This window comes from Balaenoptera acutorostrata, chromosome X (genome assembly GCF_949987535.1).
Source record: "Balaenoptera acutorostrata chromosome X, mBalAcu1.1, whole genome shotgun sequence".
Classification (NCBI taxonomy): Eukaryota; Metazoa; Chordata; class Mammalia; order Artiodactyla; family Balaenopteridae; genus Balaenoptera; species Balaenoptera acutorostrata.
Genome location: NC_080085.1, coordinates 15,480,371 through 15,507,529, shown reverse-complemented (window position 1 = coordinate 15,507,529; position 27,159 = coordinate 15,480,371). Strand labels below are relative to the sequence as shown.

General features: G+C 40.6%; 1 protein-coding gene across 1 annotated transcript; it reads right to left on the bottom strand.

Moving 5' to 3' along the window:
* Nucleotides 1-236: 236 nt before the first annotated feature.
* LOC130706410 (peptidyl-prolyl cis-trans isomerase A-like) lies at nt 237-731 on the bottom strand. The gene has a single exon (XM_057538318.1). It carries the CDS (start codon nt 729-731, stop codon nt 237-239), a length of 495 nt encoding a protein of 164 aa, XP_057394301.1.
* Between the last annotated feature and the right edge of the window lie 26,428 nt (nt 732-27,159).

Here is a 27,159-nt window from a genome sequence, read left to right as displayed (position 1 = left end):
TTCTGCATTTTCTCACTTCTCTGATGAAACTTATTCTTTGGCTAAAGTTTTTCACAGACAAAAGGCAGGCTGAGGACATGGGCGGGGTGGGGGGGGCGTCAAGGACCATAGGGTCCTGCTCCTTTTCAAGAGCACAAAGATTATAAGATATTTTGAGCAGATGGGGGTGAAGGGGTGCTCTCCTGAGCTACAGAAAGAATGGTCTGGTGGTTAAGATAAAACACAAGTCAAATTTATTAGATTTGTCCACAGTCAGCAATGGTGATCTTCTTGCTGGTCTTGCAATTTCTGGACCCAAAGCGCTCCATGGCTTCCACAATATTCATGCCCTCTTCCACCTTGCCAAAGACCACATGCTTGCCATCCAACCACTCAGTCTTGGCAGTGCAGATGAAAAACTGGGAACCGTTTGTGTTGGGGCCAGCATTTGCCATGGACAAGATGCCAGGACCCGTATGCTTCAGGAGGAAATTCTCATCATCAAATTTCTCTCCATAGATGGACTTGCCAGCAGTGCCATTATGGCATCTGAAGTCACCACCGTGGCACATAAATCCCGGAATTATTCTGTGAAAACAGGAACCTTTATAACCAAATCCTTTCTCCTTAGTGCTCAGAGCACGGAAGTTCTCTTCTGTCTTTGGAAATTTGTCTGCAAACAGCTCCAAGGAGGTGCGGCCCAAGGGCTTGCCATCGATGGCGATGTTGAAGAACATGGTGGGGTTGACCATGACTGGGCGGCGCAGGAGGCTCAGGGGCAGCAGGGTCTGCAAGGCGTCTCTCTCTTTTTAAAATTGAAATATTTAAAAATAAATCCTATACATTATGACATTTTACCTCTGAAAACTTCAGTGTGCATATCTAATAAATAAGAACAATTTCTTGGGACCTCCCTGGTGGCGCAGTGGTTAAAAATCCGCCTGCCAATGCAGGGGACATGGGTTCAAGCCCTGGTCCTGGAAGATCCCACATGCCGCGGAGCAACTAAGCCCGTGTGCCACAACTACTCAAGCAAGCCCATGCGCCTAGAGCTCGAGCTCCGCAACAAGAGAAGCCACCGCAATGAGAAGCTCGCTCACTGCAACAAAGAGTAGCCCCCGCTCGCCGCAACTAGAGAAAGGCCGAAGACCCAACATAGCCAAAAATAAATAAATAAATAAATAAAAGGAAACTGTCAAACTGTTTGCCAAAGTCATACATCTCCATCATTTGTATATAAAAATTTTTCAAAAAAACCCCACAATTTCTCACATAACCACAATACCATTATCACATCTAATAAAATTAACAATAATTCCTTAACATCATCTAATACCTACTCTATATTCCCCAATAGTCTAAAAAAACATGCCTTTTGTTACCGTTGGTTTTTTGGAATTAGGATCTAAACAAGGTCCACACATTGTGTTCATTAGGCCTTTTATTATTTTTTAAAATTTATTTGTTTTATTATTTTATTTTATTTATTTATTTTGGCTGCGTTGGGTCTTCGTTGCTGCGCGCGGGCTTTTCTCTGGTTGCCGCGAGCGGGGGCTACTCTTCCTTGCGGTGAGTGGGCTTCACATTGCGGTGGCTTCTCTTTTTGAGGAGCATGGGCTCTAGGCACGCGGGCTTCAGTGGTTGTGGCACGTGGGCTTCAGTAGTTGTGGCTCACAGGCTCTAGAGCGCAGGCTCAGTAGTTGTGGCACACGGGCTTAGTTGCTCCGCGGCATGTGGGATCTTCCCGGACCAGGGCTCGAACCCGTGTCCCCTGAGCTGGCAGGGGGATTCTTAACCACTGTGCCACCAGGGAAGCCCTATTAGGCCTTTTAAATCTCTTTTACTTTACAACAGTCTTCACTCCCTCTTTTTGTTTCATGCCCTGACTTTTGGAGGAAACCAGGTGAGTTGTCTCATGGAATATTTAACCCTCTGAATTAGTCTGGTTACTTCCTCATTATGTGTTTAATTTGTTCCTCTATCCCTCATATTTCCTCTAAAGTAGAAGTTAGATCTAAAGGCTCGATTGGATTAAGGCTCAATGGTTTGGAGAACACAGCATTTCACAGGCAATTCTATGTACTTCATCTTGATCACATCAAGAGGCATAAAATGTCTGTCATCCCCCTTTTAGACTGAACACTGGGTTCAGGTGATGACAGTCTGATCCATCCATTGTAAAGATGCTTGTCCTTTACAAACAGTGAGTGGTCAATGACGTGATACTTTGGCCTCCTGATATCGTCTAGTTCCACGGCCGCCTTTCCTTTAATGGTTTTATCATCCCTTGATGATTATTATCTGTATCAGTTATTTCATTAGGCGTGTCAAAAGTGGTGATTTTATAATTCTGACATTCCTCTTGTGCTTATTCGCTGTAATTCTTCTGTGGGGAACTTTTTTCCATCAATTAGGACTATTTGGCAATCCTAAAACAGAATCATTATTCTTAATAAAGACTAATCCTTTCCCCTTCATTACCAGTTTTCAAAGCAAGGTGTTGATGACCGAGCTACTTCCAATGGCAACTAGTAAGTCTATTTGTTTGTTTTGGCTTTCTCTTTCTTTTCATATTATCAATTCAAACTCATGGATTTTTATACACTCAATGTGTTTTAATCCATTCTATCATTATTTTTTATGCCCAAATTGTCTCATTTTAGGCCAATGGGGGCCACTCAAGGTGGTTCCTGTTTCCTTTTTTTTTTTTTCTTCCTGTTTCCTTCTGACACACTTCTTAGTCTTTGATAGCTTCCTTGCTACCTGGCAGGAAAAGGGTTATCTCATGCATTGCATGCCGCTGACCTGGAATCAGCCATTTCTCCATGGAGCCCTGGTTCTTTTTAGTGGAGAGTGTCATTTAAAGACCAGAGTCTGAGTGGTAAGAGTAGATTTGCTTTTGAGTAGATCACTTAGACTACATTGAGAAGAACAGGAATCTAGGAGGACAGAGTGGATATAGGGGGACCAGCTAGGAAGCTATTGCAGTAGCCAAGGTCAGATGGCTTGGATGAGGGAGGTAGTGCTGGAGATAGGGTGAAGTGGATGGACTTAAAAACTATTAAGGAGGTGCAATTGACAAGGCTTAGTGAAGGATTGGAAATGATGGATGGCAGAGAGGGAGACACCAAGGTTGACTCGTAGCTTTCTGGTTGATTGATTTCTGGGAATCAATTGATAGAATTGATTCTCAGAGCACTGGTAGGATCAATTGATTCTTTCAATTCCAATTGAAAAAATAAAAATGGTAGATTGATATTTTCACGGAGAAAAAAGAATGTTGGAGAAGACCCGGTATGTGTGGGAAGATCATAAATTCAGTTTAAGGCCTGATGAGTTTGAAGAGCCTTTGAGTCGTGCAAGAGATGTCAAGTAGAAGGTGAATACAGATGTCTGGCACTCACAAGAGAGGCCTGGAATGAGCATAAAAATGTTTGTGTAAGTCATCTATGCATAAGTGGTAATCTTGTTTCTTAAACTCTGGTTCTTTATATATTATGGAAATTAATTATGTGACTGTAATTTATGTTACAAATATTTTCTACCAGTCTACAGTCTGTCTTTAAACCTTTAGTGTCTTTTAAAATGGGACAGAAGGTTTAATTATTACTTAGTCAAAATTATGAATATTTCCCTTGATGGTTTGTGAACTTTTTTCTTCCTCAGGATGAACAACTCTGCATCAGGTTTACAAACATGTTCCCATATATATACTTTTAATATTTTCAAAGATTTTTTTTTACAGTTACACCCTCAATCCATCTGGAATTCCTTTTTGTTTATCATGTGGAGTAGGAGTCCTTTTTTCCCCCCAATGGATAGCTAATCATTCCAACACTTCTCACCAGGCTGTCCTTTGAAATACCACCTTTATCATATGCTAACTTTTCACATACATGAGTCTATTTCCAAACTCCTTATTCTGTTTCATTGATTTGGTTTCTTCATCAGTACCTTGTTGTAGAGAACATTTATTTATTTATTTTTTTAGAGAACATTTTGATATCTGGTGAAGTGGTATCTCTAGTTGGGTATTATTAAATTCTAGTTCTGAGATTTAACCCTCTTCTTTTGTTAAAGAATCCGCAAGGTCCATTCTCTGCTTGCATTTGTCATTACAAAATCTCATTGTACACATTATAGTTCCCAGGTTTACTGGAAATTTTCCTTTATATTTTAGGTTGAGAAAGGATTATAATCTTAGCATCAGTCTTTCTTAAATCACACCACGCTGGTGTATCCTGGGATACTTTCTGTCAGCCAACCCTCTCCATGGGGTCAGATTCTGGTGAATTTCTAATAGTATTCATTTCTTTTTGATCTTGGGTCTACCTTTAGGAGTCTTTCTATGTTAATTTTGATTGCTCTCTAGCCACCCATTAAGTACCTCCTTTAGACTAGGAAACTGAGTAATCTCAGCCTTTTCCTATTTAACTGAATGTCATCAAATGTTAGCTTTGCTTTTATTCTGACAGGTGGACAAACTCTTACCATTATTAGAATTTAAGCAGCAAAAGAGCACAGAGGAGAATGTCTAACTTTTCAGCAACTTTTAGGTTGCTTTTAGGAAAATGTTTTTCACTGCCCCCAGACCATTAAGAAAGTATTTGTGTGAGTGAAAGTTTTGTGTGAAGCTAACTTTGTAGCTAGGAAAGGAGGGGTGGCTTGATTTCTATGGCTTGCCGAATGCATTTTTTTTAACTAGAAAAATGAAATATAACAGCTTTTAACTTGAAAAGAAAAAGAGCATGACATTAATCTGATCAAGATGTGACTAGTAAACGTTTTCACTGTTCATCAAAATCCTTATCATTTAAACTATTATAAGGATTTTTTTAATGTGAAAAATACAACACAAATTAGTTATACAAATAGCCTTTGTCAGACGGCCTTCCAGCCTGGAGTCTGCCACATGTACAGAATTTTGAAACCGATTAGACTTCAGTCCTTTTACAAAAGGAGCTTAAAAAAAAAAACCCCACTCATCTACATACTGATGAGACAAGTCATTTGCATGTTCACTGAGTGTCTCATAAATCCCCAAACTCACCTTGCCCACCCTTACAAAACTCCATGATATATTTGTACATTTTTCCCCTCAGTCCTTTATAGGGGCTATAGCGACTTCTTTGTCTCTTGCCCGAAATTTTCTCGCCTGAAAACTCCAATCTATCTATCAAGATCCAGTTCAAATGTCACCTCCTCTGAGAAGCCTACTTTTATTTTCCGGGGCAGAATTAGTCACTTTTCTCATAGTAGACCTTCCTTACTTCTGTAGGTATCAGTTTACTTGTTTACCGGCCTTTCAAAACTCAGAGTTCCTCAGCACCAAACAATATTCCACGGTAGTTGTGCTCAATAAATGGAATGAATGAAGGAATAGTGAAAGCTGAGGCTTTCTTATCTTTCTCTTCTTGATATTCCAGTCCTTATTCTTTTCCTTAATATGCTCTCAGAATTTTTTCAATAATAATAATAATGTCTTGTTTTTTATAGTGTTTTATATTTTCTCAAGTAGTTTCATCTGTTTCTTTTCAGCCTTTCAACTATCTTTTGATGGGTAGGTGGATCCCCCCCACCTCATTTTTATCGATGAGGAAACCGAGACCCAGAAATGCCAAGTGCCGTATGACTGCCCAATTAGTAAGAGAATCAGAAAGGGATCCTGGGTTTTCTGACAACTAGTCTAATGTTTTTTTCCATGATATGACACTTTTTCTACAATATCTTCTATTCTCCAGAGATTTAGTTGCGTTAAACTACAAAAACATGCAAGGCAAAGAGCATTTTAATGTGAAACTTTGAAAACTTTCCTTTAAATAGGGAAAAAGACAAAAATGATCATTCTTACCACTTCTAATTCATCATTCTTGAATGTCTTAAATATTGCACAATTTAAAATTTATTAAAAGAATAGTTTAAAAAGCAGAGTCTACTCTTAAATCTCTAACTTTGTATTTTCTTTAATTCCTGCTCTGAGCAATAGTATTTGTTTTAATCTGAAAAAGAACCCACAAATCTTGATTTTTTTTTACTGGTACCCTACATAAAAAAATTACACTGGCATGCTTCATACATTTTTGGATGAACTATGTCTCTTTATAACATCCACATGAACAGTTTTCTGAATTACATAAAGAGAGAAAGCAGTACCAAAATATGTTCTTGATTATTAGCCATTTCTTGAACTGGTGCAAGCAAATGCATGAATGTTCCAAAATTATTCATCTATTGATTTGGAACTTGGCATATATTGTTCCACATAATTGGTGTTCCCAGAATTTCTTCCTTTGTTCCTCTTTTCTTCTTCAAATATGTGTTCTCCTTGGATGATCCCAGCTCTTCCTATGGCTTCACCTTCTAGGTGCCAGCTTACAACTGCCAACATTTTAACTCCATCTGTGATCAAAGCTCTTCACTAAGAATTCTCTCAAGCTACTTGATACTTCTTCCTTGACATCTCAGTGAAACTGAACATGGACTTATTATTCTCTCCACTTCTGGCATTTTGTCTCCTCCCTCCCACCCCCTCCACAAATCCTGTAGGACCCTCTTCTCTATTCCCAGGGCCACTTCCCTGTCTCTGGCCTAGTCTGTCTCAAGAGTGTCTTATCTGATCCTTTGGTCCCCTGCCTTTCCCTACTCTACCCCTTTCTTCATATTGCTGTTAAATTTTCCCTCCGAAAACCAAATCTGACAGTACAATTTCTTTGCTTAAAATTCTTCCCTGAAGAAGAGACAAATCTCCCATGCAGAAGCATTCCAAGTAATTTATATAGATAGTCCACCCTCAAGAAGGTGGAGCTTGATACACACACACACACACACACAGCCCTCTTGAGAGCAGGCTGCACTAAATTACTTCTCTCCAAAGAGTACAGTATGGAAATTGTGGGGGATCAAGGGTGAGAGGAATAACTTTATAGTGGAGAAACCTGGCAAACACTATTCAGCCAGGTGATCAAGGTCAACAACACCAGTGATAAGCCATGTTGATAGTATGTTCCCTTAATATAATGTGATAATAATGACATTTTACCTCTGTGGTCTTCGTGATAGAAATGCATAACCCTATCTAATCATGAGAAAAGCACAAGACAAATTCCAGTGGAGGGACATTCTACCAAATACCTGACCAGTCCTCCTCAAAACTGTCAAGGTCATCAAAACCACAAATAGTCTGAGAAACTGTCATAGAGAAGAGGAGCCTAAGGAGACATGATGACTAAATGTGATATGGTATCCTGGATGGGATTTTGGAACAGAAAAAAGACATTAAGTATAAACTAAGGAAATCTGAATAAACCATGGGTTGTAGTTTATAATAATAATGCATCAGTATTGGTTCATTAGTTGTGACAAATGTACCTTACCAATGTAAGTTGTTAACAATAGGGAAAACTGGGTATGCGGTATATGGGAACTTGCTGTACTATCTTCACAACTTTTATGGAGATCTGAAACTATACTAAAATTAAAAATGTATTTAAATTTTTTAAAAAGAAAAAAAAAACCGCTCTCCTGGCTACCTGTTACCTATAGGATTAATCCAAATCCAATATCATTAACATTAGAAAACCCTTCACAATCTGGCTCCATCTACCACTTCAGACAAATTTTCTGCCACTTCCTACATATCCAGTGCTTCACTCTCAATTAACTTTTCACTGTTCTCCAAATGTACCAGGTTTCAGCATATTTTGTTGGGTCAATGGTTAGGTCTGCATACAAAGTCCTATTTAACCCAAATACACATGACGTGTTGGTTGCACTCTTTCTAAAAGACATTAGGTATTCTAAGCTTCTTAAAAAAGCAAAGTAAACTGCCTTCTCCAGTACCTTGCCTATCACCCAGACAACCTCCTACACAATGTCTTCTGCCTCTACCACTATAGGACATTGGTCTTTCAAAGAATTCCAATAAGATTAGGGCAAAATATTAATAAAGAGATAAAAACAGTTTTGATCTCAATTTTATAAGTTTTGCAGTATAATTTCAATTTTGTAAACACACACGAAGCAAAAAAAGGGTATTTATGCCCAGGAAAAGAGAGAAAGAACAGGAAGGAAATCCATTGAAAAATAAACTATTTGTATTCACAAGTGGTGGATTATAGACAATGATTCTTGCTTTTTTGTGCTTTCTCTTTTAAAATTATGAAATATAATATACATACAAAATGTATGACAAACACATGTATTTTAAAGCCAAAACCAAATACAGGGTAACTGTCACCCATGTCAATAAAATAGAACCTGACAGACGTTCTCCACATGCAACCTACTTGACCATGACCCCCAACCTCCCCAGAAGTAACTCCTAACTCCTGATAATCATGTCCTTGTTTTTCAAGTTTCTTTGTTTTGTTTTACCCCTAGGTATGCATCCTGGATTGAGTATGGTCTGAATGGAATCATACCATTTGGGTTGTCTTTCTCTCTCTCTTCTTCTTTTATTTTTTAAAAATATTTATTTATTTATTTGGCTGTGCCGGGTTTTAGTTGTGGCATGTGGGATCTTTAGTGGCGGCATGCAAACTCTTAGTTGTGGCATGTGTGATCTAGTTCCCTGACCAGGGATCGAACCCGGGCCCCCTGCACTGAGAGCACGGAGTCTTAGCCACTGGACCACCAGCGAAGTCCCACTTCTTTTTTTTAACATTATGTTTTTGAGGCTTCATCCACATCACAGTGTGTAGCTGCGTATTTTCATTGCTATTGAGTATTTATTCCATTGAATGATTATACCACAATATATATTCCTATTTTACTATAGATGGACTTGGGTTTTCATTTTGGGGACTATTACAAATCATGTTGCCATAAACATTCTTAAAAGCTTATTTGTTTATGATGTGCATGCACAGGTTCTTCTGGGGTATATACATAGAAGTAGAACTGCTGGGCCATAGGCTATGTCTATCTTCCACTTTATTAGATAATGCCAAACTGTTCTCTAAAGCATTTGTACTAATTTATACTCCCACCAGCGGGTGTATGAGAGTTCCTATGCTCCACTTTATTCTCAAAACCTGATAATGTCAGTCTTTTTTTAAAAACACCTTTTTATTGATGTATAATTGGCATTCTTTTAAAAGACTGCAAATTACCATTTTTGCCAACCTGGTGGGTTTGTAGTGGTATCCCACTGTGGCTTTAATTTACATTTCCCTGCTTGCCAACGAGGTTAATGGAGTTTTGTCAGGCTTTGACTGGTGGCCAAAGATTCCTACTTGCGATTTCAAGCTTATCCTGTTTCTTGTCTAACTTCCCTTATTCCCACATCTAAGTTTAGATGAATAAGTGTCTCAGTTACTAATTTATTGACTCTTGGCTCCAAACCCAACCTTCTTTTTTCTACTTTGTACAATAGTACCGGAGCTGGTCTCTGCAAACACTATTTTCTCCTTTGGCAGCTGGCTCCACGTTAGTCTCTGCCAATAGGGGGCGCCAGAGGTCTTTTCTGCTTCCGGTTTGCTTATTTGTTTCTTCCCACTGCTGTGATTGGCTCGACTGGCTCGATGAGCAAGTGGTCCCTGTGGCGTTCTCTCGGCGGGGGGCTGCTCTTACAGTTCTGCCTAGCCGCCTCCAGTGGGTTTCTTCCTCCCTCTGGCTGGCGGTGGATGATGTGTTCCTGCAGCAGTCGCACTATCACCTAGAGGTCTGAATCTCAACTCTGGGGGAGTGGGAGTGGAGGGGGGTGGATCTCCTCGAATTTTCTAAGTTCCTTCTTTGTTTACTTTTCCGTCAGCCCTGGAAGTGGCAGCCTCTTTCCGCAGTGTTATTTCTTTCTTTTTTTTAAATTTTATTTATTTATTTATTTATGGCTGCGTCTTCGTTGCTGTGCACGGGCTTTCTCTAATTGCGGCGAGCGGGGGCTACTCTTTGTTGCAGTGCGCGAGCTTCTCATTGCGGTGGCTTCTCTTGTTGCGGAGCACGGGCTCTAGGTGCGCAGTCTTCAGCAGTTGTGGCTCACAGGCTCTAGAGCTCAGGCTCAGTAGTTGTGGTGCACGGGCTTAGTTGTTCTGCAGCATGTGGGATTTTCCCGGACCAGGGCTCGAACCCGTGTCCCCTGCAATGGCAGGCAGATTCTTAACCACTGCGCCACCGGGGAATCCCCGCAGTGTTATTTCTGTTACACCTTTCAGTTCTCTATATTTCAGTAGTTAACCACCCTTTGCCAAGTTAACAATTCTTTATATTCAGTTTTCCCTGTTCAAATCGCTGGTGTGGTTCCCGTTTCCTGACTGGACCCTGATGCTGATTTTGATCCCACCTTTCTCTATATCCCATCTAGTAGGGGCAGGTTAGGGGCAGTTCCCCAGTTCTTGCATGGACCCCAGGCTAATGAAAAGATATCATACTGTAAAAGTTACTAGAACCAAAAATGAGGGGCAGAGACCAAGGTAGAATTTAATGATAAGGTGTGGAGCCCCTAGTAGGGGACTGAGATGTTAAGCAAGTTTCCAGAACAGGACCTAGGGTTCAGTGACAAAGTCAGAACCAAATACTGCGAAAAGGCAGCTGAATGCCTATGTCCAGCCTTGCAGGTGGCTGGAGACTGTTAAATGCTTCCTGCCTTAGGTCACATTCATCCTGGGATCTGGATCAGTGTTGATTTTATAGGTGTGTCCAAGACTTGACACATTACTTTCTGCCTTGTAATTATTTCTGCTGTATGTATGTCATCTCCTCCACTGGTCTGCATGTTCCTGAGGCAGGGCTTCTTTGGTTCACCTTATTATATCTCCCATTGTACCTAATTCAGTGCATTGAATATAGTGCAAGTATATTTGTAAATATTTGTTGAGTGAAGAAAGGAATAGGCCTGGTCACGAGTGAAGAAATAGGGACTTGGGTGTGGTTGTTGGGGATGGAGAAGGAGCTGTGCATTCAAAAAGCATAGACCTGCACAGGCAATGAGATACGATGAGAAGCCGGGACCAGTGAAGTGTGAGAGAGATGCTAGGCTGGAGAAGGGTAAGCTGAGTTGAGGGATGGAAACCCTATCTGTCAAAGTTGGGAGAGGAAAGTTGTGGGAGGTCCCCTGGGAAGCTATTTGTATGAAGGAGATTATATATGTAGAGGATTTATACGTATATATATATATAGAGAGAGAGAGAGAGAGACAGACAGACAGACAGACAGAGATAGAGAGGTCAGAGCGTGGCTGAAAGCGGAAACTTACTAAATATGTAAATTAGGAGATAACTATATGCACAGCACAGTGGTTATTTACCTTACAGAAAGATTTGTTATAGGGTTGCTCATAAAAACAAAACTAGCAACAAAAGACAAGGTCCAGTAAGACATTTGGAATTTGATTCCGTTCCACTGGCAAAAAAAAATGTTGTTTACAGTTTTTCAGAAATACATGCACAGGTTCAAGTGAGTGTGTGCTTTCTTATTTTTCTATTTTCTTTAATTATGAAATATTTATATGTGACATGTTTTTAATGGACCTTAGATACACAGATTTGGATTAATTTTAATCCTTGGTTCAGGACTATTCTCATCATTATTCCATTCATGACACTTTCTAACTACTATGTCTATCTATCTATCCGTCCATCTATCTAATAAAATTTACAATTAAGTAAGCAGCAGTGAACCTACCATCTAATATGAAAGCTAGGACTTGTACAACAACGTACATCCAGCTATGTGGTCTTCAGCTATTTCATCACTCTGCTTCTCCTGAGCTGAGCTAAGCACCTGAATCCGTTGTTAGTCATTCTCTTGCTTTCCTTTTTTTTTTTTTTTTTTAATTTTTATTGCACTATAGTTGATTTACAGTGTTGTGTTAGTTTCAGGTGTACAGCAAAGTGAATCAGTTATACATATACAGGTATCCACTCTTTGTTTTTTTTTAGATTCTTTTCCCATATAGGCCATTATGGAGTATTGAGTAGAGTTTCCTGTGCTATACAGCAGGTTCTTATTACTTATGTATTTAATATATGGTAGTGTGTATATGTCAGTTTATCCCTGCCCCCCCTTACCCCCTGGTAACCATAAGTTTGTTTTCTACATCCATGACTCTACTTCTGTTTTGTAAATAAGTTCATTTTTACCCTTTTAAAAAAATTCGACATATAAGCGATTATCATATGATATTTGTCCTTCTGTGTCTGACTTACTTCACTCAGTATGATAATCTCTAGGTCCATCCATGTTGCTGCAAATGGCATTATTTTGTTCTTTTTTTATGGCTGAGTGATAGTCCATGGTATATATATGTTCCACATCTTCTTTATCCATTCCTCTGTCGATGGACATTTAGGCTGCTTCCATGTCCTGGCTACTGTAATTACTGCTACAGTGAACACTGGGGTGCATGTATTTTTTCGGATTATGGTTTTCTCAGGGTATATGCCCAGTAGTGGGATTGCTGGGTCATAAGGTAGTTCTATTTTTAGTTTTTTAAGGAACCTCCATACTGTTCTCCATAGTGGCTGTACCAATTTACATTCCCACCAACAGTGTAGGAGGGTTCCCTTTTCTCCACACCCTCTCCAGCATTGATTTATTTTTTTAAATAATTTTACTTATTTATTTGTTTATTTACTTATGGCTGCGTTGGGTCTTCATTGCTGTGCGTGGGCTTTCTCTAGTTGCGGTGAGTGGGGGCTAGTTTTCATTGTGGTGCGCGGGCTTCTCACTGCAGTGGCTTCTCGTGTTGTGGAGCATGGGCTGTAGGCACGCGGGCTTCAGTAGTTGTGGCGCACAGGCTTAGTTGCTCCGTGGCATGTGGGATCTTCCCGGACCAGGGCTCGAACCCGTGACTCCTGCATTGGCAGGCGGATTCTTAACCACTGCACCACCAGGGAAGTCCCCAGCATTTATTGTTTGTAGGTTTTTTGATGATGGCCATTCTGACCAGTGTGAGGTGATACCTCATTGTGGTTTTGATTTGCATTTCTCTAATAATTAGTGATGTTGAGCATCTTTTCATGTGCTTTTTGGCCATCTGTATATATACTTTGGAGAAATGTCTATTTAGATCTTCCTCTTGCTTTCCTTGATCTCGTCTATATTCAGACCTAAAAGTCCATTTTTAATTTTAGTTGTTTTTAACTTTTTAAAAAGGGTATCAAGTTGTATGAAATATTTGCACTTACTCTTTTCACTTAATATTATGTTGCTAAGATTTGTCCTTGTTGGTATGTGTTGGTATAGCTTACTCGTTTTGACTGGCTATAATATTCTATTGTATGAATATATTACAGTTGATCAATCCAGTCTTCTATTGATGCATATTTGAGTTGTTTTCAGATTTTTGCTATTGTGAACAATGCTACTATGATCATATATGTCTCCAAGTATACATGTGTAAGAGTTTCTCTGGGATAAATTTAGCAATAGAATTACTGTATCATAGAGCATGTGACTGTTCAACTTCATGATATAAGGTGAAACTATTTTCTAAAATGATTATATCAATATACACACCTAACAGCAGCAATTCTTTTGAACTATATCGTTTTCAACACTTGATATTGTTAGACTTTAAAAGTTTTGCCAATTAATATGTGGAAAATAGCATCTTATTTCGGTCTTGATCTGAATTTCCCTGATCATTAAAGATATTTAACAGCTTTTCACATGCTAATTGGTCATACGTGTTTTGTCTTCTGTGAAATGTATGTTCTTGCCTGTCTTAGTCCTTTTGGGCTGCTATAACAGATACCATGGACTGGGTGGCTTATAAACAACAGAAATTTATTTCTCACAGTTCTGGAGGCTAGGAAGTCCAAGATCAAAGCACTGGCCAATTTGGTGTCTGGTGAGAACCCACTTCCACATTCATACATGATCATCTTCTTGTTGTGTCCTCACATGGGAGCCCTCTGGGGTATCTTTTATAAAGGCACTAACCTCATTTATGAGGGCTCCATCCTCATGACCTAATCACCTCCTAAAAGCTCCACCTCCCAGTACCATCACATTGAGGGTTAGGATTTCAACATATGGATTTTGGGGGGACACAAACATTCAGTCCATAACAATGCCTTTTGCCCATTTTTCTATTTGATTGCTTGTGCTTTTCTTATTTATTTGTAGGAGTCCTTTATATATTCTAGTTGTGTGGATTGAAAATACCTTCTCCTAGTTTGTAATTTGGAAGGAGGACTATATCTGGGTTTGATGGTCTATTCTAGGACCATATAGTTGTCCTAATTACTATAGCTTCATAATTAGTTCTGAGATCTGGGAGACCAGGTCTGTTCTACTGTAGAAGTATTCTGGCTATTTTTGGTCCTTTCCCTTTAAAGCTATAAAGCTGTCGTTCTCTTCTGGAAGTGATTTTATCACCCCCCATCCCCACCCCTGCCACCGCGTTGGCAATGTCTGTAGTCATTTTTGATTGTCACAACTTACAATGGGGTAGGGGGTAGGTTTCTACTAGTATATAGTAAGTAGAGCCCGGGGATACTACAAAACATCTTACAATGCACACAGGACAACTCCCCAGGACAAAAGTTATTCAGCCCCAAATGTCAACACTGTCAAGGGTGAGAAACCTTGATAGCAAGTTTATTATCAGCTTATCGGAATTCTTGAAAAAAACCCATTGGAATTTTGACTGGAATTGCACTGAATCTACAGATTAATCTGGGGAAAACTGATTGACTATATGAATCATTTCTAATGTTGTTGTTGTTGTTGTTTTAAGAACCAAGTTTCAGCTTTGCTAGTCTCTATTCTTTGTTTTTCATTTCATTGGTATTCTCACTTGTTTTTTTTTTTTTAAATGTTTCACATACAGGTATTCTTTTTTTAAATTAATTAATTAATTAATTTATTTTTGACTGTGTTGGGTCTTCGTTTCTGTGCGAGGGCTGTCTCTAGTTGCGGCGAGCGGGGGCCACTCTTCATTGCGGCGCACAGGCCTCTCACTGTCCCGGCCTCTCTTATTGTGGAGCACAGGCTCCAGATGCACAGGCTCAGTAGTTGTGGCTCACGGGCCTAGTTGCTCCGGGGTATGTGGGATCTTCCCAGACCAGGGCTCGAACCCGTGTCCCCTGCATTGGCAGGCAGATTCTCAACCACTGTGCCACCAGGGAAGCCCCTCTCACTTGTTTTTATTTTTTCTTTCCTTCTACTTTCCTTGGGTTTATTCTTTCTTTTTTTTTAACTTCTTAAGTTGGACAGTTAGCTAATTAATTTTAAGTCTTTCTTATTTTCTACTCTAGGCATCTAGGGCTACAAAAGTTAAGTTATAAAGCATAATAATAAAATTAATATCTTAGAACCAACAACCTTTTGTTTTCTGATTCTGGACACTTCCCTTTCATGTTTTCCTTATTAATAGCATGTTTTGACACTTCTCTTTTTGTTACCGACTCATCTCTTTAGGACTGTTATTTCTTCATGGGTGGGTAGTCTTTTGTCTGGGGCTTTCTTATCTGCTGCTGTTGCTATTAAAATACTGTGGCTTTGTTTTATCTGGGTCTCATTATCGGTTAATTTGAGTCAACAAGTGTGTATATATATATTTTTTAAAATTATTTATTTATTTATTTATTTATTTTTGGCTGTGTTGGGTCTTCGTTTCTGTGCGAGGGCTTTCTCTAGTTGTGGCGAGCGGGGGCCACGCTTCATCGCGGTGCGCGGGCCTCTCACTGTCGCGGCCTCTCTTGTTGCGGAGCACAGGCTCCAGACGCGCAGGCTCAGTAGTTGTGGCTCACGGGCCCCGTCGCTCCGCGGCATGTGGGATCCTCCCAGACCAGGGCCCGAACCCGCGTCCCCTGCACTGGCAGGCAGACTCCCAAACACTGCGCCACCAGGGAAGCCCAACAAGTGTATATTTTGTGGTAGGAGTTATAGGCTCCAAAAATTAGAAAATCTCATTTTTATCCTCGAGCTAATCATTTTATTTAGAAAGCCAATACATAAAAAAATAGATAAAACATAACAAAACCAAAAAAGTACCATATAGAATTCTGATTATATAACATAGAAATTGGCAAAGTAGCCAAAACTTTATATCAGTACTTCCTGTTTTAGCTCATGGAATACAGAATAAGCTCTTTAGCTGTATTTCTAAACTGCATAGACTGTTAAATTTACTTTTTTAAAATTAATTAATTGATTAGTTTTTTTTTTTTGGCTGCGTTGGGTCTTCGTTGCTGCACGTGGTCTTTCTCTAGTTGTGGCTAGCAGGGGCTTCTCATTACGGTAGCTTCTCTTGTTGCAGAGCACAGGCTGTAGAGCGCATGGGCTTAAGTAGTTGTGGCGCACGGGCTCAGTAGTTGTGGCTCGCGGGCTCTAGAGCACAGGCTCAGTAGTTGTGGTGCACGGGCTTAGTTGCTCCGCGGTATGTGGGGTCTTCCCGGACCAGGGCTCGAAACCGTGTCCCCTGTATTGGCAGGTGGATTCTTAACCACTGCGCCACCAGGGAAGTCCCTAGATTTACTTTTAATGTCATTTCATTTTTCATCTATTTAAAAATCTAATACCCAATTTTAAGACCAGATGTAGTTTTGAGATCTAATAATTTATAGCAGTGGTTCTTAACCTGGGCTGCCCATCAGAATCCTGGGGAGTTCTGAAAAAATATCAGTGTCCAATTCCAGAGTAATAAGAATTACTTAGAGTGCTTATTAAACATACAGATTCCCAAGCACCTGTTCTGAAGAGTCAAATTTAGTAGATCTAGAGCAAGGCCCTGGACCCTGAATGATTCATGAGTGCACTAGGTGATTCTCATGACCAAGCCAGGTCTGGGAAACACTGATTCAGATCAATGCTCCTCAAACTATGTACACAAATCGCCTGGGCGACTTGTTAAAAATGAAGATTCTTGGGACTTCCCTGGTGGTCCAGTGGTTAAGACTCTGCACTCCCAGGACTTCCCTGGTGGAGCAGTGGTTAAGAGTCCACCTGCCAATGCAGGGGACATGGGTTCGATCCCTGGTCCAGGAAGATCCCACCTGCCGCGGAGCAACTATGCCAGTGCACCACAACTACCGAGCCTGAGCTCTAGAGCCCACGAGCCACAACTACTGAGCCCTCGAGCCACAACTACTGAAGCCCGCCTGCCTAGAGCCCATGCTTGGCAACAAGAGAAGCCACCACAATGAGAAGCCCGCACACCGCAACGAAGAGTAGCCCCCGCTTGCCGCAACTAGAGGAAGCCCGCGCGCAGCAACAAAGACCCAAAGCAACCAAAAATAAATTAATTTAAAAAAAATGGAGATTCTGATTCAGTGCATTTGGTGTGGGGCATGGATTCTGCCTTTTCAACAAGTTCTCAGAATTCCCTGGCTGTCCAGTGGTTAAGACTCCGCGCTTCCAATGCAGGGGCGCTGGTTTGATCCCTGGTTGAGGAACTAAGATCCCACATGCTGCGCGGCGCAGCCAAAAAATTAAAAAAAAGAAAAAAACAAACAAGCTCTCACATGCTGAAGTTGCTGGCCCACCTTTTGAGTAATAAGGATTTAGAACAACTCGGTTCAATAGAATTTTCTTTGAGATGGAAATGTTCTGCACTATCCAATACGACATCCGCTAGCCACATGTAGTTATACAGCACTTGAAAGGAGGCTAGTGTGACAGAGGGACTGAATTTTTAATTTTATTTCATTTTAATTAGTTTAATTCAAAATAGCTACACGTGATTTGAAAAAGAATAGATACATGTATATGTATAACCGAATCACTTTGCAGTACACCTGAAACTAACACAACATTGTTAATCGACTATGTTCCAATATAAAACAAAAATTTTAAAAAATAGCTACATGTGGCCAGTGACTACCATATTGGAAACCACACTTAAAACAAACGTCCTTCAGGATAACTTGCAGAAAGAACTCTAGAATCATTTCAGGTTAGTAAGTTATAATGGTGTGTCAAACCTTTGATTTAGAAATCAGCATTCTCATGTGGTAAAAACTACGGGTGTATATTATTTTTGGAAGCCTCAATAGAATCATGTTCTCTTTAAGTATGCTTTCTAGGAAATTATTATTTATCTCATCCTCTGCAATTTGGCTACTAAAGTTTGTTTCTCATTTACGAAGTTTTCCAAAGTCACTAACATTTGAGAAGGGGAATTAGGATAACTCATTTATTGAAATATTTGTTGTTGAAAAATATCCCCTTAAAATAATCCTGAATATCTAGTTCAGAAATAGTAAAACATATTTGGGACTGTTGGCAACTCTATTTACCAAGGATTTAAAATACTTAATGTTGTTCACACCAAAAAACATTTGCAGTCATTTCCTTAGAGAGGCAGCCAAAAAGCTGGCCCATCCTGCACTGCCAAAACGTTTTATGAAAGTTTTGAGCTTGCCTGTTATTTGTGGAAACTTGCTAACAAATGGGTAGACGACAAGGACCTGATTGTTCATGATACTAAACCTTTAACGTGTTGTGTCGTGCTTTGGAAGTTCGTGGACTTAGGCTTGGTATTTTTTCCCCCTTTCCTAGCCGACACTGTATAATAAAAAAGGTTTGCACACTGTGGGTTTACACAAAGCATCCCACAAAACCACAACTTTCCATCTTCTTTTCTCAAGCACCTGGGTTGAGGTCCCCAGCACTGGAGGGGAGAAGAGAGGCCACTGAGAGTGCTATGCTGTTAGATGCCTGCAGGACTGTGGGCTTTAAACCATGTGGTTGACTGGCTCCCTCCCTCTAGATGCCTAGAGGCATGGTTTGGAAAGACAACTTGCTGGGAATGTGTGAAGGAAAGTTTGGTGGAAATTTCCAAAAGCTAGGAGCTAAAGAACTTCTTTAAGAAAAGGAGGAAAATATTCTCTGAGTGAATTTCATGTTGGCTTGTCTGATTTCACTGTGTCCTATAATCAAAGTTTACAGGATTTTGTATGAAGGGTTATTTTTATTCATTTACAGAAACACAGGTAAGAGTCCATTTGCTTAACAAGTGAATAAATACCTATTGGTGCCTATAATTGGTGTGTTAACTTCACTGATAGCTCTTAACATTAAGATCGCTTCTTTATTTGTCTGCAGATTGTATGCATCTAGCACATGACCTGCATGTAGTAGGCTCAGTAAATACTTCCTTCCTGAATGAGGACTGAATGTCCCCAGGGTATTGTGCAGACGGATTACAATGCCAGATACTGGCTTTAGACCAGCCCGAGAGGGGCTTATGGCCGGCTGGTGGGGTTGTTTTCCATTCACTTTGGAGTGTGGTGCACTTTAAATCAGTCACAGTCCCAGAAAGGAGCAGAGCCAAATTTAACCCAGGTCCCCTGACTCCCCATGCTTTCTCTAATACCCTCATGGTAGACCCTGTTCGGAAATCATGTACCTTTGGAATAGAGGTACTGCTATAAAACCTGTCTAGAATGTTTGAATTGTGGTTATGTCATTCTGAATTCAAGCCTTTGAATGCCCAAGTGTCCATAGTATTGCTTTTTATTCTTTCCATCAGTTTGCTCATTAACTCAACATTGCTGTTGCTATCGTTCTCCATTTTTAAAAATCCTTCCGAAATCTTGATGAGAGATTGTGTGGATTCCAAAGTATTCTTAACTTACCCTGTTATTTCAAAGAAATAAATTTAAATATTTTTAAAGGGTAAGCCTTTGTTTTTCAGTTTCTGTAATGTGTGTTTTGTGTTTTGGGAAACCAGGATTTTTCTTCTTCTTTTTTTTTAAAATAAGTTTATTTATTTATTTATTTTTGGCTGTGTTGGGTCTTCGTTGCTGCGCACAGGCTTTCCCTACTTGTGGCTAGCAGGGGCTACTCTTCGTTGCGGTGTGTGGGCCTCTCATTGCGGTGGCTTCTCTTGCTGCGGTGGCTTCTCTTGTTGTGGAGCACGGGCTCTAGGGGCGCTGGCTTCAGTAGTTGTGGCGCGCGGGCTTAGCTGCTCCGCGGCATGTGGAATCTTCCCGGACCAGGGCTCGAACCCGTGTCCGCTGCATTGGCAGGCAGATTCTCAACCACTGCGCCACCAGGGAAGTACCCAGAATTTTTCAACTATCAAATTGCAAGGGGGAAAAAAAAATAGAGAGAGAGATGGAGAAGCGACCTATAGATGAAAAGGGACTCCAAAGTCTTACCATCCAATCTTGTGTATCTTACTTGCATCCTTTTTTTTTTTTTTCTAAAGCTGTGGAAAAAGTATGATACTTTATGGGACAGTTGGAAATTTGAACAGGGAGTGGATATTTGATGATATTAAGAAATTATTTCTAATTGCTTAGCTCATTGTGTTATTGTGGTAGACAGGATAATGCCTTTCTCCAAAGATGTCCACATCCTAATCCCTGGAGCCTGTGAATGTGTGGCAAAAGGGACTTTGCAGATGTGGTTAAGTTAATGATCTTGTATGGGGAAATTATTTTGGATTATCCGGTGTGCCCAGTGTAATCACAGGGTCCTTATGAAGGAAAGAGGCAGGGCAGGAGAGTCAGAGTCAGAGGAGATGTGACAATGGAAGCAAAGGTCAGAGTGAGAGAGATTTGAAGATGTTGTACTGCTGGCTTTGAAGATGGAGGAAGCAGCTGTAAACTGAAGAATGCAGGTGGTGTCTAGAAGCTGGAAAAGGAAGGGAAACTGATTTTCCTATAGGGCTTCCAAAAGGAACACAGCCCTGCTTACTCATTTTGGACTTCAGACCTCCGGAACTGTAAGATAACAAACTTCTGTTGTTTTAAGTTGCTAAGTTTGTGGTAATTTGTTATAGCTGCAATAGACTACTGATGCAGTTATGTTATACAAAGAGTCATCTTTTAGAGATATATAATGAAATGTTTACAAAATAAATATGGTGTCTAGAATTTGTTTCAAAATAATAGAGGATGGGGGAGATCGGAGAGGGGTGTGGATGAGGTAGGATTGGCCATAATCATTGGGGCTGAGTGATGGGTGCATAGGGTCCATTGCACTATTCTACTTTTGTGTATTTTAAAAATTAAACACATTCACACACACAAGAAAAAAAGTAGTTAAGTCTAAGTGTTATGACCTAAAAGACTTCCAAAGACCTAGGCTGGTGTAATCCAAGCTGGACTTACCTAGGGATGGTAACATAGCCAGAGTAAAAGTATTATCAGGATGGGAAGTGAAAGGGGCCATTCAAGCTGGTGCTGGGACAGGAGGCTGGCCCAGAAAAACAGGGGCTGGAAGGGAAAGAATGGTGGGAGGCCCCAGGGAAGTGGAAGAGTTAAATCCCCAGACATCCATATGCACAAAGGAACAGAAATGCAATTAATTGAACCAGTCAAGGAACAAAGAATGCTTTGCCATGCTTCACAGGGCAAAAAATGATACGTGCTATCTCTTAGGCTTCCAGTCACCTTGGCCTTTGAAGGTAGGCAGGTGACCACTTCTATTCACCACGTTCCAACTTCTCTTGAACTCAGACTCTCCTAATTATACTCTTCCTTTTGTCAGATGCCATTGCCTGCTTTTCCACTATTGCTTATGTTAGTTTGCCTTTCTACTTTTTCAATCAAACTCTCTTGGTAGTTGGCTTTATTTTTTCCTTGTTTGTTTTTGGCAAGGAAGAAGTAAATAGCAAACAAAACCCAACTGTCCAAATCTATGGACTACATGGAATCCAAAGGGCCTCTAAGTGTTTGTCTTCCCAACCACTATGTTGGTTTACAAATCTGTATTTAGACCAGAGGACCCAAAATGGAAGAAGGGTCAATAGTTTACCTACAGAGTACCCATTGCAGGTATGAAGTGAAACCTGCCCTTGACTTTGAATAAAACAAAGCTTTCACTATCAAGATAACTAAAGTTTAACATAATTGGAGGCCAAACTACTGCCTTAATTAAAGAGAATTCATCATAAGAAGGAGAAGGAGAAAATAATTGGAAGACAAATTACAATAGCTTTAATAAAAAAGAACAGCTTGTGGGAAAGAGGGGGACAGCGAAGTTGTCTGCAACGCTTGCTAAGAATGAGGGTGATGTTTCAACAATACAGATGAATCTTGGGGACAAAACGTTAAGTCAAGAAACTGATCTATAATGATAGTGTAGTGTAACTGAGCAGGCCTTCCTGGGACAGGCCTTCCCCCATATCCTCTGCTTTAGCTCCTCTCTGAAGTACCTAGATAATAGTAGTTGATGCAAATTTCCTGAGTTGTTTTGCAGATGTGAAGACCTCCCCCGCATCAAATGGAAGAACTACTTGTTGACCATGGGCACATAGCCCCAGGCCTCCTAGAGCCTAAGGACTGATAATGTGAACCCCTGTGACAAGACCCTGCTGCCTCACCATCAGCCAATCAGAGAATTGTGAACAAGCTGATCACGTACCCTGCGACCCCTGCCCCACCCTCTCTTGGCCTTGAAAAATGCTTTACCGAAACCCTACGGGGATCTCGAGGCTTTTCAGGGCATGAGCCACCTTGTCTCCTTGCATTGCCTGGCAATAAACCTTTCTCTTTCTCTGCTCCAAACTCGGACGTTTCGGTTCGTTTGCCCTCACTGTGCATAGGGCACACGAACTTGCCTTAACAATGGAAGTCAGAATAATGGTTACTTGGAGGCAAGGAAGGGGATATTCTTTTTTTGGAAGGGGATATTCTTGACTGGAAGGAGCCATAAGATTTTATGGCATGCTGGAAATCCCTATACCTCTATGTCAGTGTGAGTATATCGGTGCATACACATGTAAAAATTAATCAAGTTGTACATTTATGATATGTGCACTTTATTGAATGCAGGTTAAAGCTCAATTGAAAGAAAACCAAGAAGGAGAACACACTTGTTGAAGTGGCCTTGTAAGGTGGTCAATCTGGCTTGCTGGCTGCCTGCTCTGTTGCTCTGGTCCTCATCCTCCTCCCTGTGACCATAAAAGCCTAATTGCCCTGACAGTTCCCAGCCTCTGCCCACTCCAGCCCATGCTCTCCGGGGCTGCTGCTGGATGGCCATTGACGTCCTGCCAGCGCATGCCCATCTCGGCTGCTCTCACAGAGGTCAGGCTTCCATTAGGAGAGGGGAGCAGAGCCCTCAGCACTGTGGCAACAGCTAGAGGCGTTGCAGAGATCTGCAACTCTCTTTCTACAACTACCCTGCTTAATAACCTTCAGTAGCTCCCCATCCACCCACTGAATAAGGTTCAGACACCTTAGCATGGCACTCAAAGTCGTCTCTAAATTGACCCCTTCTTATTTTGTTCAGTCCAGTGAACCTTTTGAAACTTTCCCTCTTCAAAGACCATGCAGTGACTTTTCATTACTTTGCACATATGCTGTTCCCTATGATCTTGTTTGCCTGTTTGGCAAACTCTGCATTCTTCCCCTCTAAGTTCAAGTGTCACCTCTTTTACCCTCTTAAGAATAGGGAGTACTATTTGGCAATAAAAAGGAATGAAGTATTGATGTGCAGTAGATGAATCTCAAAATAATTTTACTCAGCGAAAGAAGTTAGAATCATATAGTATGTGCTTTTTTTGTCTATCTATGCAAAATTGTTGAAAATTAACTTATAATGATAGAAAGCAGATAAATGGCTACAGGAACAACTTGTTAGTGGTAAAGGGAGGGAATGGTAATGGTGGATGGTAAGAGAGGCAGGGAGAGGCAGAAGAAAGGGATTACCAAAAGAAGGGAGGGGTGACAGATGTGTTATCTTGATTATGGCAATGTTTTCATAGTAGCAAACATACCAAAACTTATCAAATTGTATCCTTTATATATGTGCAGTTTGTATGTTAATTGTACCTCAACAAAACTTGAAACAATAACAATAACTCTGCTTAACCATTAAAAAAAAAAAGAAAAAAAGAAATAGGGGGGACTTCCCTGGTGGTTCAGTGGTAAAGAATCTGCCTTCCAATGCAGGGGAAGCGGGTTCGATCCTTGGTCGGGGAACTAAGATCCCACATGCTGCGGGGCAACTAAGCCCGCGCGCCACAACTGGAGAGAAGCTCGTGCACCGCAACTATAGAAGCCCGCATGCCGCAACAAAAGATCCTGCATGCCTCAATTAAGACCTGATGCAGCCAAAAAAAAAAGAAATAGGCATATGGGGAACTAGTAATTGTGGAATGTTTATTATCAATAAACAGACAGCATTTAGGTGCTTTTCACACATTACCTTCTTTAACCTTCACTCTAAGACAATATCTCCAAGTTGATTTTATCCACTGTATTATAGTGACTTGTTTACAATATAACAGGCTGTAAAATCCTTAGGTGCTATAGACACAGTGCCTCGGGTTCATAAGTTCTCAAAAGGCTTACAGAAATATCTGAAACCCCTACCCTATCCTCTCAATTGCTCTGCTCGAAATATGAGAATAAAACCGTTTCAATAATGGTCCAAACGGGAACAGAAGGTACAGTCATATATGATTTCGAAGAGCATTGAATGAATTATTTACAGAAGTGTGGGTAGGTTTAGGGGAACTAACAAGGGATGCTGAGGTTGCCCAGGGATTAGTAAAAACTGGAAGCTGGAAGCTGTACCTGCTCCTCCCCTTCCTGAAGACCCAGTGAGAACCAGCCCTGAAAGGGGAGCCACTGCCACTGCCAGACTGAGGTCTCAGGCAGGAAGGGAGTGGGGAAGAACTCCTCCCCGCCTCCGCCACGCCACCGGCTTCAATCACACTTGCCATTGGCCAGACCAACTGACAAAAGAGCCAGCACTACTGAAGGTAACTCCCCAGGGACAAAGAAGGGTGAAAATGCGTGAGGGGGGGGGGGTGGGTGATGGCTCAAATGGAGAATAACCAGCACAAAAAGTGTAAAATCAGAACTAGTAAATGTTTTAATTAAATGTCCAAAGGACATTATGTCAGTTGGTCAGCTGCAATTCCATTCATCTAGTTATACAGGATTATATGGTACATCAAAAAATGTTCTTTTGAACACCTTGAAACAACCCCCCGCCGCCGCTCCCCCCCACCCCATGCCGCTTTCTCTGGACTCTGGGTGTAAACTGGAGTGTTCAGTTTGTCATATTCATTTTGGTATCCCCACCTCCATACAACAAGCGTTCAATAAATGTTTGGTTTTTGAATGAAGGACAGAGTGAATGTAATAATGGCCAAGTGTAGTGTATAATGTTTATTGAGGTTATGCCAGTTTTCACAACATATAAAATATTTGACGTGGCCAAAGTCAGCTTAGATCTCATACGTTTTGTTGGTAAAAGATGAATTTATGTTTTTTTAAAAAGTGTGCGGATCCATGTGTTTTTCTGATAGATTTGAGTAGCACTTTCTCATCTGTGGAGTGTGGCAGATAAGTGAGGCATGGAAAGATTCTAAAGAAATCTAGTTAGTGGATGATAGATTAGGAACTCAAGACAAGAGCTCAGACCTCCTGATGCGATTCTGTCCTTTGACAAGACATAGCCTTTCTGTTAGACTGGCTTCTCTCTCTTCATATCACAGACTTCACCTCTTGATATTTTTCCAAGGAAGTTACTATTTTGAAGTTAGAAAAAGAGGTTTATTTTAACCACCAATAACAATTCTAAAAACAATTTATATCTTACTGATATGTGCTCTTAAATTTATTTATTTATTTATTCATTTATTTATTTATGGCTGTGTTGGGTCTTCGTTGCTGCACGCGGGCTTTCTCTAGTTGCAGCAAGTGGGGGCTACTCTTTGTTGCGGTGCGCGGGCTTCTCATTGTGGTGGCTTCTTTTTTTTTTTTTTGAATTTTTGAATTTTTATTTCTTATATAGAAGGTTCTTATTAGTTATCCATTTTATACATATTAGTGTATATATGTCAATCCCAATCTCCCAGTTCATCGCAACCCCCCCCCCCCTCCAGGCCACTTTCCCCCCTTGGTGTCCATACGTTTGTTCTCTACATCTGTGTCTCTATTTCTGCCCTGTAATCCGGTTCACTTGTACCATTTTTCTAGGTTCCACATATATGTGTTAATATACGATATTTGTTTTTCTCTTTCTGACTTACTTCACTCTGTATGACAGTCTCTAGATCCATCCACGTCTCTACAAATGACCCAATTTCGTTCCTTTTTATGGCTGAGTAATATCCCATTGTATATATGTACCACATCTTCTTATCCATTCGTCTGTTGATGGGCATTTAGGTTGCTTCCATGACCTGGCTATTGTAAATAGTGCTGCAATGAACATTGGGGTGCATGTGTCTTTTTGAATTACGGTTTTCTCTGGGTATATGCCCAGTAGTGGGATTGCTGGGTCATATGGTAATTCTATTTTTAGTTTTTTAAGGAACCTCCATACTGTTCTCCATAGTGGCTGTATCAATTTACATTCCAACCAACAGTGCAATAGCGTTCCCTTTTCTCTACACCCTCTCCAGCATTTGTTGCTCGTAGATTTTCTGATGATGCCCATTCTAACTGGTGTGAGGTGCGGTGGCTTCTCTTGTTGCAGAGCACGGCCTCTAGGTGCATGGGCTTCAGTAGTTGCAGCACGCAGGCTCAGTAGTTGCGGCACGCAGGCTCAGTAGTTGCGGCATGTAGGCTCTAGAGCGCAGGCTCAGTAGTTGTGGCTCACAGGCTTAGTTGCTCCACAGCATGTGGGATCTTCCCGGATCAGGGCTTGAACCCGCGTCCCCTGCATTGGCAGGCGGATTCCCAACCACTGTGCCACCAGGGAAGCCCAGTCTCCTCATTTTCATGTTATCTAGGCAAAATTAATTAAACATCATAATAGTAGGAATTCATTCATCCATTCATCTATTCACTCATTCAACTTGGTATTTACCAAGTTCCTACTGTGTGCAAGATGCTTCCATGTAATGTAAAAGAAACAGTGATGTTTCGACCTATGCTAACATCATTAAAAAGCAGTCTTGAGTTTATTTTGGCAAAGGGGGAAAAAGCAAGGTATAAGTAAATAAAAGAATTTTTATTGAATGTTTATATACATAATCTATGACGAAAGCATATGATTGATGACAAAGATGGAAGGGATAGTTAGGCGAGTTTCAAGTATATGTTCAGAAGCTGATTCTGCCACTTATTTGCTGTGTAATATTCAATTTCCTCGTCTGTAAAATGGGAATAAGGGTACCTACCTCATAAGAACTTTGTGAAAGAACATTATGAATATTGAAAATTATGTATCTAAAGAGGCTAGCATGATTCTCAGCACATGGTAGGTGCTCAATAGATGGTAGCTCTTATCATTATCAATAACTCATATTTAATATAACAAGGAGACACTTCTATAAATGTAGGTGAACAGAGTCATTGAGAAGATGTTCTAATATAGATAATGTGA

Excerpts from the sequence above, each read along its gene's own strand:
- LOC130706410 (XM_057538318.1), bottom strand. The coding sequence starts at position 731 with ATGGTCAACCCCACCATGTTCTTCAACATCGCCATCGATGGCAAGCCC.